This window comes from Myotis daubentonii, chromosome 5, assembly GCF_963259705.1.
Source record: "Myotis daubentonii chromosome 5, mMyoDau2.1, whole genome shotgun sequence".
Lineage (NCBI taxonomy): Eukaryota > Metazoa > Chordata > Mammalia > Chiroptera > Vespertilionidae > Myotis > Myotis daubentonii.
The window spans coordinates 16,069,947-16,083,457 of record NC_081844.1 but is presented as its reverse complement, the minus strand read 5'-3'; the positions used below and the strand labels follow the sequence as shown (position 1 = coordinate 16,083,457).

Sequence of the window (13,511 nt, the reverse complement as noted above, 5' to 3'; positions counted from 1 at the left end):
CCCTGTAGGGCCCAGTGGCTCAACCTCCCCAATTACCTGAGGTGGACACTCTTGGTGCATCCCCTTGTGGGCTTTGTGCACAGCCTTGTTGTAGTTAAGCCTTGATTGATGTTGGTGTCACTGGGAGGAATTGACCTCCAGGCCAATTGGCTGTGAGAGTCAGCTGTGTCTACGGTGGGAGAACTTCTGTGCTGAAGACACCCTTCTGGGGCAAGACTTGCTTCAGTGGGGCTTTGGTGCTCACTGAATCTGCCCCCTGGGTGTGTCCCTTATGGACCTGAGGAGTTGTAATCTGGATGGTCCCACTCTGACCACTGGGTACACTGGCTCTTGGATCTAAGGAGGTGCTAATTTAGCCTCTGCCTAAGGCTACCCAGCAGGAGCTAGGGAGAGATCTGCAGATTCCTCTTCTTTGTTTGGGGTTTGGAGGTGCGCAGATGAGGCCCAGTTGTGAAGCAATGCAAGCCGCTGTGGGGCCTTGGGCCTTCTCTTGGAAGTTCTGGGTCTGTCTGGCCCAGCTGCAGTTTGTTAGGTAATTTTCAGATTGCAAAGAGCCAGGGCATTCATATGCAAAAGCCTCTGCCGCAGCTTCGGTGGGGCGGGGTCTCAGGGAATCAACAGGGCAGAGCAAACAGCTATGGCTGATCCTCAGCCCTGCCCTAAGAGGCCCCGAGTCTCAGTGTCCCGGTAGTCACTGCAAGCACCTCTGAGAGAAAGCCGCCCTCGAGCTCCGAGTTCTGCCCGCTGCCAGACAGTCCAGTTTCTCCCCGTATGAGTCTGGGTCCCCAGAGACTTCCCGGAACTGGAGTTCAGAGCAGTCGGGGGCTTGTGACTCCCTCCCAATTCAAAAAGACAGCCGCGTCCTCAGTTGCCAGCCCCTTTCCTTGTGCTCCTCTATACCTCTGCACTTTACTTCCGCAGCTCCTCTGAGTCTCAGTGTGCTTTTCTCTTTCCTTCTAGTTGTAGAATTTCCACTCAGCCAGCCTTCCTGTAGTTCTGGATGATGTCCGCTTTGTCTTTTAGTTTTATTTTTGAAGTTGTTGTGGTAGGCAGCAATTTCCAGTGTTTACCTATGCCACTATCTTGGTTTCTCCCACAATGTACTTATTTTTAATTGACTTTTAGAAAAAGTGTGTGTGTGGGAGGATCAGTGTGAGAGAAAAGGATCAAACCCGCCACCTTTTTGTGCATAAGATGATGCTCCAACCAACTGAGCCACACTGGCCAGGGCAGAAGTACTGATTTTATAATAGCTCATGCATTTCTCCTTATTGAGATCTTTTTCTCTGCATGGCTTCATGTTATTGTCTAGCGTTCTTTCATTTCATCCTTTCAGGGCATGTCCATTGATGATAAACTTCAGCTTTTGTTTACCTGGAAATGTCTTAATTTCTTCCTCACTTTTGACAGAGTATTTTGCCAGATAAAATTTTTGAATGAGTTTTTTTCTTTAGCACTTTGGATGTATCAGTACACTACATTCTGGCCTCCAAAGTTTCTGATGAGCAGTCTGCTGATAATCTTACCGAGGATCCCTTGATGTGATGATTTGCTTCTCTCTTGCTGCTGTCAAGATCCTTTGTGGCTTTTGAAAATTAGATTAGAGTGAATCTTGGGATGGTTTCAATAAATTCACATTACTTAGAGTTTGTTAAGATTCTTGAATATTGTCTTTCACCAAATTTGGGAAGTTCTTAGCCATTATTTCTTCAAATATTCTCTCTGCCTTTCTTTCTTCTCCTTCTGTGTCTCCCATGATGCAGATGTTCGCTGGCTGATATTCCACAGGTCTCTTAGACTCTCTTTTCTTCAATGTTTTTTCTTCCTGTTCCTCAGACTTAATAATTTTCATTGTCCTATCTACAAGTTCACTAATTCTTTCTTCTGCCTGCTCAAATCGGCCTTTGAATTTGTATAGTGAAATATTATTTTATTCTCACCCAAGGATATGTTTAGAGAAGAAGAAAGAGAGAGAGAGATATCAAAGTGAAAGAGTAATATCTATTGGTGGCCTCCCATATGTGGCCTGACTGGAAATCAACCCCACAACTTAGGTATGTGCCTGGACTGGACACTCCAACCAACTGAACCACCTAGCCAGCGCTGTCTAGTGAATTTTGTTTTTTTCAGTTAATGTACTTTTCAGCTCCAGAATTTCTTTTTGGTTACTTTTTAGGCTTTCTCCTTATTGATAGTTCCATTTTTTCATACATTGTTTTTTTATGTTCTCCTCCTTTTAGTTCTTTAAGCATTTTCGAGATGGTTGTTTTATTTTATTTTCTCTGTGTTTTTTTTTGTCATTAAATCTTTATTGTTCAGATTATTACATTTGTTCCTCTTTTTTCCCCCCATAACTCCCCTCCTCCCAGTTCCCGCCCCACCCTCCGCCCTCACTCCCCACCCACTGTCCTCATCCATAGGTGCACGATTTTTGTCCAGTCTCTTCCCGCATCTCCCACACCCCTTTCCCCCCCAAGAATAGTCAGTCCATTCCCTTTCTATGTCCCTGATTCTATTATCATCACCAGATTATTTGTTCACTTGATTCTTAGATTCACTTGTTGATAGATGCATGTTTGTTGTTCATAATTTGTACCTTTACCTTTTTCTTCCTCTTCCTCTTCTTAAAGGATACCTTTCAGCATTTCATATAATACTGGTTTGGTGGTGATGAACTCCTTTAGCTTTTCCTTATCTGTGAAGCTCTTTATCTGACCTTCAGTTCTGAATGATAGCTTTGCTGGATAAAGTAATCTTGGTTGTAGGTTCTTGGTATTCATCACTTTGAATATTTCTTGCCACTCCCTTCTGCCTGCAAAGTTTCTGTTGAGAAATCAGCTGATAGTCGTATGGGTACTTCCTTGTAGGTAACTGAGTTTCTTTCTCTTGCTGCTTTTAGGATTTTCTCTTTGTCTTTTGCTCTTGGCATTTTAATTATGATGTGTCTTGGTGTGGTCCTCTTTGGGTTCCTTTTGTTTGGGGTTCTCTGCACTTCCTGGACTGGTAAGTCTATTTCTTTCACCAGTTGGGGGAAGTTTTCTGTCATTATTTCTTCAAATAGGTTTTCAATATCTTGGTTTCTCTCATCTTCTGGCTGATGTTGGTACGCTTGAAGCTGTCCCAGAGGCTCCTTACACTATCTTCGTATTTTCGGATTCTTTTTGCATTTTGCTTTTCTGGTTGGGTGTTTTTTGCTTCTTCGCATTTCAAATCTTTGACTTGATTCTTGCGCTCCTCTGGTCTGCTGTTGGGAGTCTGTATAGTATTCTTTATTTCAGTCAGTGTACACTTAATTTCTAGTTGGTTCTTTATCATAACATCGAGGGTCTCATAAGATTTCTTGTAGATCTCATTAAGTTTATCGGCAGCTTCTAGACAGTTCTTGAGAGACCTTAAAAGTGTGGTTCTGAACTCTATATCTTCCATTGACAATTTTGTCCTGTTTCTTTGTCTCCGCATTTTTTTTATGCTTTCTTGGTGCACCCCCTAGTGGTCTTTGTGCGCAGTCTTGTCGTAGTTAAGCCTTGATTGTTGTAGTTAATACTGGGGGGATTTGACCTCCAGGCCAACTGGCTATGAGAGTCAGCTGTGTCTGCAGTGGGAAAACTTCTGTCCTCTGGGGAGGTACTAATCTAGCCTTTGCCTGAGGCTATCTGGCAAATGGCTCTGTGCAGGGCTTGGGTGGGGCGGGTCGCACGGGATCAAACTGGGCGGGCGGAGCGAGCAGTTATGGCTGCTCTCAGTTCCGTCCCTAGGGGCTCTGCCTCACAGAGTCCCAGCAACCGCTGCAAACCTCGGAGAGAAAGCTGCCTTCGAGTTCCGACCGATGCCAGACAGTCCCGCTTCTCCCGTTTGAGTCTGGGTCCCTAGAGACTCGCCCGGATCTGGGGCTCAGAGTCTGAAACTCCCTCCCGATTGAAAACAACAACCGCACCCTCCGCCACCAGCCCGCTCCGTGCGCACTCCGCACCTGAGTATTTCACTTCAGCACTGCGCCTCCTCTGAGTCTGAGTATGATATTCTCTTTCCTCCTAGTTGTAGAATTTCCACTCAGCCAGCCTTCCTGTGATTCTGGATGATGTCCGTTCCGTCTTTTAGGTGTACCCTTGAATTGGTTGTTCGAGGCAGCAATCTCCAGCGTTAACCTATGCCGCCATCTTGGTTCTCCTCAAGATGGTTGTTTTAAAGTCTTTGGCTAGTATAGCTGCCATTAGATCTTTTTCAGTAACAGTTTATGTTTATTTAATTTTTCCCTCTGCATGGGCCATACTTTCCTGTTATTTTTGTGTGAGCCTTGTGATTTTTTTTTTTATTGAAAATGACATTTAATGTAATTACTCTGGAAATCAGATTCTCCCTTTCCCCAGGGTTTGCTGTTTTGGGGGGTTTTTTGTTATTGTTTTTTGATTGTAGGATGTGTCTGTGCTGTGGCTCAACCAGCAGTGTAAATTTAAGTTCTTTTCTGAGCCTTTCCTGGTCATGGGGTAACTTTCTAGTTTTCCCCCATAGATGTAGTTTTTAAAAATATATATATTTAAATTGATTTCAAAGAGAGGAAGGGAGAGGGGGAGAGAGATAGAAACATCGATGAGAAAGAAACATCCATTGGCTGCCTCCTGCATGCCCCTTATAGGGGATGGAGCTCGCAACCCAGGCATGCGACCTAACCAAGAATCCAACCGTGACCTCTTGGTTCATAGGTCGACACTCAACCACTGAGCCATACCGGCCGGGCAATGCAGTTGTTTTTTATTTTATTTTATTTTTTTTTCTTTTCATTTAATCATATATATTTAAATTTTTATTTATTACATTAATTCTAAAGATCAAAGACATGAAATAAGAAAAAATTTTGTGTGTTTTGAAAATTAGGTTACATATATACAAGATGTTGCTGAATTACCATGCTTTTCCCCCCCTCCATATGGTGAGTTAGTACAAAAGTAGAAAGGCATTAAAGATAAAGCATACAGCTGTCGTCCATGAATATATGGAATTCTTTGTATTTTCCTTGGTAATTGAGAATAGCAAAGACAGCATTTAATTAAGTTATTTTTGCAATACAGTGTCTTGACTATGATTCATTTATTACTTCATATGCTTATTTATTTATTCCTATAATTCAATTCTGACTACGTCTGGGTGGACACTGAAAATACAACTGTGAACAAGTCACATACAGTCCCTGTTTTTCTAGAGTTTAAATTCTGGTGATGGTTGTAGGGGAAAAGGACAAAGAACATGCATGGAGATAAGCCAAATACCCTCATATAGTGAAATATTTATGAATAAATTAGGTGAAACTCGGTGATGTAAGAGAATCATGAAGGTGGGTCTAGCAATGACTGACCTGGTCAGAGAAGGCTCCTCTGAGAGGGAAGCATTTGAGTTGAGACCTAAATGACAGGAAGAAGCCAGGCACACAGAAGCTTGGATGGTGGTTTCCAGATGAGGACAACAGCAAGTAGAGAAGCTAGATGGTGGGGAAAGTTAAAGAGACAGAAAGAAGGCAATGGTGTGAGTTAAGGATGGAGAGGTTGGTAGAGCCCAGGCCACATGTAGGACTCTGTAAGTAGTTAATTTTCATTCCAAGAAATTTATATAGAATTGTAAGAATTTAGGGTGAGATGGGATAGGGTCTGATTTATGTTTATAAGTAGATAAATTAATTACACTAATTATCAAAAGTTGGGAAAAATATAACATTGTGGGGAAAATGGGGATACTAGGGCTAGGATGGCAGCGTGGGATCCAAAGGAAAGAGGTATATTTTGGCAGCTCATAGAGTAGATGTCACATGGCGCTCAAAAAAGAGAAGTTGGGAATGACTTTTAGGTTTTTAGTTTAAATAGTTGGGTGAATGGTGGTGCCATTTTCTGAGGGACAAAAGTGAGAGCCGTTCATGTTTATGGAAGTAAAGCTAGAGTTCTGTTCTGACAATGTGAAGTTAGATGGCTATTAGGCATCCTATTGGAGATGTCAATTCAAGGACAAGGGATACACATGTCTGAAATCTCAGTTAAGAAGTCAGAGTGTGGAGGTAGGAGTATTCAGTTAACCAAACCAGGTTTAAAAGGAAGATTAATTAATGTAGTTCTCCTAATTATAATAGTTTTATATGCAACAGACTAAATGGAAATTTTTGTATATTTCAACAGATTTAATAGATATAGTCGTAAAAATGTTTTAATTCTCCATAAAAAAATCTTTGCAGTAAACTGAAAATTTCTTCCTATTTTCTGCCAACTAATATCCTTAAAGCAAGAATTCTCAAAGTATAGTCTGGGGACCTTTTAGGTGCTCCTTGAGGTCAAAACTATTTTCATAATAACATAAGCATGTTATTTGTGTTCTGTCTTATTCTTCTTGTGAGTGTACAGTGGAGTTTTCTAGAAGGCACATGGTGTGTAATATAGCAGCCAATTAAGTATAGAAACAGAAAATGTAACTATCTTCTCCTGGGCATACATCAATTCAATTTCCAAAAAGTATAAAATAATGGCATGGTTTTTACTAAACTCTTTGTTTTTAAAATGTACTTAATTTTATAAAAATATATTTTTAACATGTAATAAATGTATTATTTTCAAGTGAATAAATATTTTAAAATTTTCTCAGTTTTAAGCTCTAATGGAGTAAACATCAGCCTACATAAGCAAAAGCTCTCTGAGGTCTTCAATAATTTTTGATAAACAGGTTCTGAGATTAAAAGTTTGAGAATACTGCCTAAACTATATGACATAAAGACAAATATGACTGACTGGATGTTTGTTTCAGAAAAGAAACTGGGATTGAAGTTCAAATTATCATATATCTGCTCCCTCCTCCCCCAAATAATCCTAATATATAAAAACCCAGGGTCCATAATGTCCAAAACAACCAAAGGCTTGACCAACCAGAAGTCAGCCCTGCAATCAGTGCTAGGTTGCTGTGGCGACCCAGCACTGACTGCCGCCACTGGGAGCGCTGTGACCCAGCACCGACTAATGCAGTTGTTTTTTAATGTCTTAGTCTTTATTGTCTGGCTCCTAATAGAGAAAAAGGACAAAAATGACTGGGGACAGGAAGGAATGGCATTAGCCTGTTAAATCCCCTTATAGTCACTTGCCCTCAACAGGGAAGTGGAAATGACAATGGCCACCAACCTCTATCTGCATTCAAAAGCAGCAGTCGACAATCAGAGCACAGATCCCAGTATTTGTTAGGGTCTGCGAGCAGGGTATGGGGAGCTGTTACTGTGCTAATTGCTGATATTAACTGTAATTTACCTGCAAGCCTTCAACAGACTCCAGAGTTCTAGATTATGCCAAGTGTAGTTGTTATCTAGTTGGGGAGGAAGATTCCTAGTGCTTCCTACTCAGCCATCTCCCCAGAATCCTGTCTGTCTGGCCTGTTGTTGCCCTGGTAAACTTTCTCAGACCTCCACTTCCTGCTGCCCACACTCATTCCTGGCATTTGTTTCTTGAAAGCTTCAGAACTTCACTACTCACCTGTGAAGGCTCCCATCTCTGGACATCAGTTTATCAAGGCTTTCTGTATCTGCTGGTCTTTGATAGTCCCACATATATGTGTGATTTTTATATTATTTTGTGGTGTTATCATGGGAATGGAGGTTTTCTGTATTTTTTAATATCCTGAACTGAAAGTCATCTCCTAATACTGATTCTTAATCCTCTTCAATCTGTTTTTGTAGATCATTGCCAGAGTATTCTTCAGTCATTTACTTAACCCTTGTCCAGCCACAATCTAAGCCTTTGCTCATGCTCTACCTGGATCCTTTTACCCTTCTTTGCTGACTGAATTTTCTAATTCTTTCATCATGTCTTTTCCTGAAGCATAATGTTCACGTCTCCCTCCAGAGAACAAATATCTTATACTTCTCTGTTCTCACAACATTTTGCTTATCCTCATTATGATAATGTATTGAGAGCATTTGCTTTATATGTCTGTCTCCCAGTTCTACTTTGAGTTCCATGAATATTTGATGGTCTCAAAGTAATTTTCTAATTTTATGAGACTAGCACAATGGCTCATAACTAGTGGGCATTAGATGTGTTCTATGAACAAATTGAGGCACCCATAAAAGGACATCTCAGATTTTCAGCAGATACTTATTTTCTGCTTGACCTTTGCCATTGTAGTCAGAGCTAGGGATACCAAGCCAAACAAGCATAGTCCTGCTTTCAAGGAACTCATTAATTTATTGTTTTTGGTACTGGTTTTTAACATACAGTACATTTAACATCTATGTGTTAATATTATGATTTGTCATATATCCTGACCCCTCCTTAGAACATAGTTTTATTATTGTTTATGAAGCAAGAAGAATAGACCAGATGACCTGGAGCACTTAGCATTGTTGACTGTTGTTAGGTTTTTTAAGTTCCTTGATAGCAGGAATCATGTCTTTCACTTCTACTGGAAGCTTACATAGGGCAAAGTATAGTGAATCACATTCAGTGGTTGGTTAGCAAATTTTAAAGAAAGAGGTAATATCAGTGAATACTTCAAATGAATTTGATTCTATTTTTCACTCCACTCATCTTGTATTGTCCCTTTCTGTACTTCATAATATCTGTATTTCCTTGACATAGATCAGTCTCAACTTTTGTGTATGGCTTTTAAGACACATACATATGCAGGGTGGGGCAGAAGTAGGTTTACAGTGTGAGTATGTGGAACAGTTTATTGTGTTATTATTTATTAATTATTGTATTATTTTCTATATGAACGACTATAAACCTGCTTTTGCCCATCCTGTATATATATTTTTTCTGGAACCTGTATTTTTTTTTAATTTCGATTTTTTTTCTGTATTGATTAAGGTATTACATATGTGTCCTTATCCCCCCATTGCCTCCCCCACCCTCCCACTCATGCCCTCACCCCCCTAGTGTCTATGTCAGCCGTGGGCAAACTACGGCCCATTTGAAATGAATAAAACAAACAAAAAAAAGACCGTACCCTTTTATGTAATGATGTTTACTTTGAATTTATATTAGTTCACACAAACACTCCATCCATGCTTTTGTTCCGGCCTTCCAATCCAGTTTAAGAACCCATTGTGGCCCTCAAGTCAAAAAAGTTTGCCCACCCCTGGTCTGTGTCCATTGGTTATGCTTAGATGCATGCATACAAGTCCTTTGGTTGATCTCTCCCCCTTCCCTTTGAGGTTAGACCAGGGGTGGGCAAACTTTTTGACTCGGCCACAATGGGTTCTTAAACTGGACCGGAGGGCCGGAACAAAAGCATGGATTGAGTGTTTGTGTGCACTAATATAAATTCAAAGTAAACATCATTACATAAAAGGGTACGGTCTTTTTTTTATTTATTTTAGTTTTATTCATTTCAAACGGGTCAGATTTGGCCCGCGGGCCGTAGTTTGCCCACGGCTGGGTTAGACGGTCTGATCGATGCTTCTCAATGCTTCTCTGTCTCTGGATCTGTTTTTGTTCATCAGTTTATGTTATTTATTATTATATTTATTACTAGAGGCCCGGTGCACAAAAATTTGTGCACTTCGGGGAGTCCCTCAGCCCGGCCTGTGCCCTCTCTCAGTCTGGGACCCCTCGGGGGATGTCAACCTGCTGGCTTAGGCCCACTTCCTGGGGGGACCGGGCCTAAGCTGGCAGTCAGACATCCCTCTGGCAGCCCAGTAGCCCTCGGGGGTGTCCACTTGCCAGGGGGGAGCAGGCCTAAGCTGCAGTCAGACATCCTTAGCGCTGCTGAGGAGGCGGGAGAGGCTCCCGCCATCACTGCTGTGCTGACAGCCGTCAGCCTGGCTTGTGGCTGAGCAGAGCTCCCCCTGTGGGAGCACACTGACCACCAGGGGCCAGCTCCTGCATTGAGCATCTGCCCCCTGGTGGTCAGTGTGTGTCATAGTGACCAGTCATTCCCAGTTGTTCTGCTGTTAGGGTCAATTTTCACATTACCCCTTTATTATATGCCTGGTACATGGGTGGGGGCTGGCTGGTTTGCCCTGAAGGGTGTCCCGGATCAGGGTGGGGGTCCTGCTGGGGTGCCTGGCCTGCCTGGGTGAGGGGCTGAGGGCCGTTTTCAGGTTGGCCACATCCCCTTCAGGAAGGGGGGTCCTGCTGGGGTTCCTGGCCAGCCTGGGTGAGTGGCTGATGGCTGTTTGCAGGCTGGCCACAGCCCCCAGCCACTCAAGCTCCCAGTGAAGGCTGGCTGGAAGCAGGTATCTGGGATTTATTTGTCTTCTATAATTGAAACTTTGTTGCCTTTAGCGGAGGCCACAGCTGGCCAGGGCAGGCAGGAAGCTTGGCTTCCTCCATCGCCAGGGCAACCAAGCCTTCTGCTTGCTCCAGCTCCGTGGCTGCCGGCCGCCATCTTGGTTGGGTTAATTTGCATATAGTCACCCTGATTAGCTGGTGGGCTTGGTTTGGGGCATAGTGAAGGTACAGTCAATTTGCATGTTTCTCTTTTATTAGATTAGATTTTACTTTATCTCTTTTAACAACCCCAAGAAGAAGGTAGTCATTTATCTCCATTTTTTAAAAAAATATATTTTATTGATTTTTTACAGAGAGGAAGAGAAATAGAGAGTTAGAAACATCGATGAGAGAGAAACATCGATCAGCTGCCTCCTGCACATCCCCCACTGGGGAAGTGCCCAAAACCCAGATACATGCCCTTGACCAGAATCGAACCCGGGACCTTTCAGTCTGCAGGCCGACGCTCTATCCACTGAGCCAAACCGGTTTCGGCATTTATCTCCATTTTTCAACTAAGGAAACACATAGCTGAACAGCAGTAGAGTCAGTCCCAAGTCAACTGGCCCCAGATCCAGTGTACTTCCTGTCTCTCTCCTCATCTGTGACATGAGGGCTTTTTCCAGATCTAAGTGCCTGTGATAGCCACCTATTAACACAGTGTCTCAGGGGTTTTGGGGAAGTCACAGAAATGTGCTAACTTTCACATAATTGGTAAGATCATGGGGAGTCTCAGAGGACTGGTGAGAAGGTTGAGCATCACGGTGGGAAATAGACAGGAGCCAGGTAGCTCCTAGAGTTCCAGAAGCAAGGACCTGAAGAGGCATTGCCATGGAAGGAGCAAGTGATTTTCAGTCTCTACTCAAGACTCAGAACAAGGGAGGAGTGTTCTGTTGGCATGGCTTGAATCCTCTCTGTGTCCTTTGGTTAGTGCAGTGACATTTTGGGTTATAACTGGGGAGATTGCTACTGGCATCTAGTGGGCAGAGGCCAGGAATGCTGCTAAGTATCCTATATTGTCAGCCCCCAACAACAAAGAATTAGCCAGTCCTACTTGTCAATAATGCTGAGAAGCCTGGATTTGATTAGGGGAAGGCACCTTGATTAATAGTCCCACCGACTGTCATATTGGAGGCAGAAGGAAACTAAATCCTCTTCCCCCAAAAGGTGGACTAGATGCTAGATGGCTAAAAGCAGCGCACACACAAAAAAGTGCTACAGACTGGGGCAGTAATTCCAGTCTTGGAATACGAAGATGAATTACATGTTTGTAAATGTAGTACTTGTGGTGGCTCAGGAAAAAAGAACATTCATAAAATATTTGAAATCTGAATTTAGGCTCTAACAAGGTTCTAGGTGATTATGTTTAAAAGGGATCATTGAAATTGTAAATTTTCATGTAGAGCAACCTATCAAGAATGTATAGTATGTACCTATTTAATTCAGTGATAATTTAGGGTTTTTTGTTTATTTTTAAGTATATTTTTATTAATTTCAGAGAGAAAGGAAGAGGGAGAGATAAAAACATTAGTGATGAGAGAGAATCATTGATCGGCTACCTCCTGCACTCCCCACACTGAGGACTGAGCCCACAACCCAGGCCTGTGCCCTAATGGGGAATTGAACCGTGACCTCCTGGTTCATAGGTCGTTGCTCAACCACTGAACCACACCTGCAGGGTGATAATTTAGGTTTTTGATGGGAATTGTGAACAAAATCCTAGAATGAACCACACTCAGAATCAAACTGTCACTTACTAACTGAATTAAACTAAAGTACTTCACAGAGAACTCGTAGTTTAAAATGGAACAGCCTGTTCTTTTGAACTGTTAAAGTCAGACATGACTAGAACATAATTATATTCTCTAAATGGAAAAAAAAATTCTTCAAACTATTAAAGCCAGCATTTAATTTTATTTGGATCCATGGACAATTTACCATGACTTTTTTTGCTAATTACTTAGTTATAGTAAAACTGTTTCACATTATAACTGATTGTAGGGTGATATTTAGCAAAGGACCCTTTCGCTTGTTATCAACTTTGGATGTTGCTGGTACATAAAAATGTGAGGATGGTGGATCTGTAGGATGTGTGGTCTATGTTGAAATTTCTCTAACAGCTCACCTTGTTCTTAGCCTAAACAGTAATTAGTGTAGTAGGAGATTGACTCGGCCCCAAATTTTCCTTCCTTCCTTCTAACGTTATTCACACTGTTTGAGTATGAGCCTTATGCATGTGTGCTTATTTTGCTTTTGTATTTTGTAATGCCTTTTCTGTACCAGACCTGTTTACTACCCAGTGGAAGTGTAGAAATGACTTCTGCGTCTCCAGGCTGTGCACTGAGCAAGCCTCTCTCTGCCTGGTCATTAGTCTCAGGGCTCCACTCTCATCTCAGTAGGTGTCATTTCAGGTGAACCACTGTCTCCCAGAGAAGATTGTGGTGTACCGGGATGGGGTGTCTGACGGCCAGCTAAAGACAGTTGCCAATTATGAGATTCCTCAGCTGCAGAAGTGTTTTGAGGCTTTTGAGAATTATCAGCCCAAGATGGTGGTATTTGTAGTTCAGAAGAAAATCAGCACCAATCTGTACCTGGCTGCTACCGAGCACTTTACAACTCCCTCCCCTGGGACTGTGGTGGATCATACAATCACAGCCTGTGAGTGGTAAGTGGACAAAAAAATGACATTTCAGCAAGAATATGTTGCAGAAGTTGTCCATTCCCTGGGTATTGGAATAGGTAGGTTGTCTGGGAAGATGTGGAATGGAATCCTCAGATTTTACTGGTAAAAAAAATAAAGATTTAATGGGGATGTAAAGTACAGCATAAGAAATGTATAATATTATTATAGTAACTATGTCTGGGGCCAGGTGGATACTGGAAATATCAGGGGGAACACTTTGTAAAGTGTATGACTGTCTACTATGCTGTACATCTGAAACTAATACAAAATAATACTGAATGTAAATATTAGAAAAAAACAAACCAACAATAAAGTTTTTGCCTCTTAGGTATAAACTATTGAACATACATTCTTTTCTTAAGATCATGCATGCTTTGGGAAAAAGGGGACATACCAGTATGTAATATTTTCAACAAAAAGATTTTTATTTTTATAAAAAAGATCATGCATGCTTAATGTTCTGCACACAGAATGCTAGTTTCTACCACGATTCTTGAATAGGCTGTTGAGTCAGGAAACACAAGTTCTAATTATGGTTTGGTCCCTGTGTGTCCTTGAACCAGTTATTTGACCTCTAAGCCTTAGGTGCAGGAGCTACA

At 41.9% G+C, this 13,511-nt stretch overlaps 1 protein-coding gene across 2 annotated transcripts in view; it reads left to right on the top strand.

Annotated features, from left to right (window-relative positions):
• PIWIL2 (piwi like RNA-mediated gene silencing 2) overlaps window positions 1-13,511 on the top strand; it is a 73,811-nt gene that overhangs the window by 57,530 nt on the left and 2,770 nt on the right. For both annotated transcript variants that reach the window (XM_059695137.1, XM_059695136.1), the window contains exon 20: window positions 12,641-12,894. In XM_059695137.1, coding sequence (XP_059551120.1) covers window positions 12,641-12,894 — 254 coding nt within the window. The remainder of the gene's footprint in view (window positions 1-12,640; window positions 12,895-13,511) is intronic.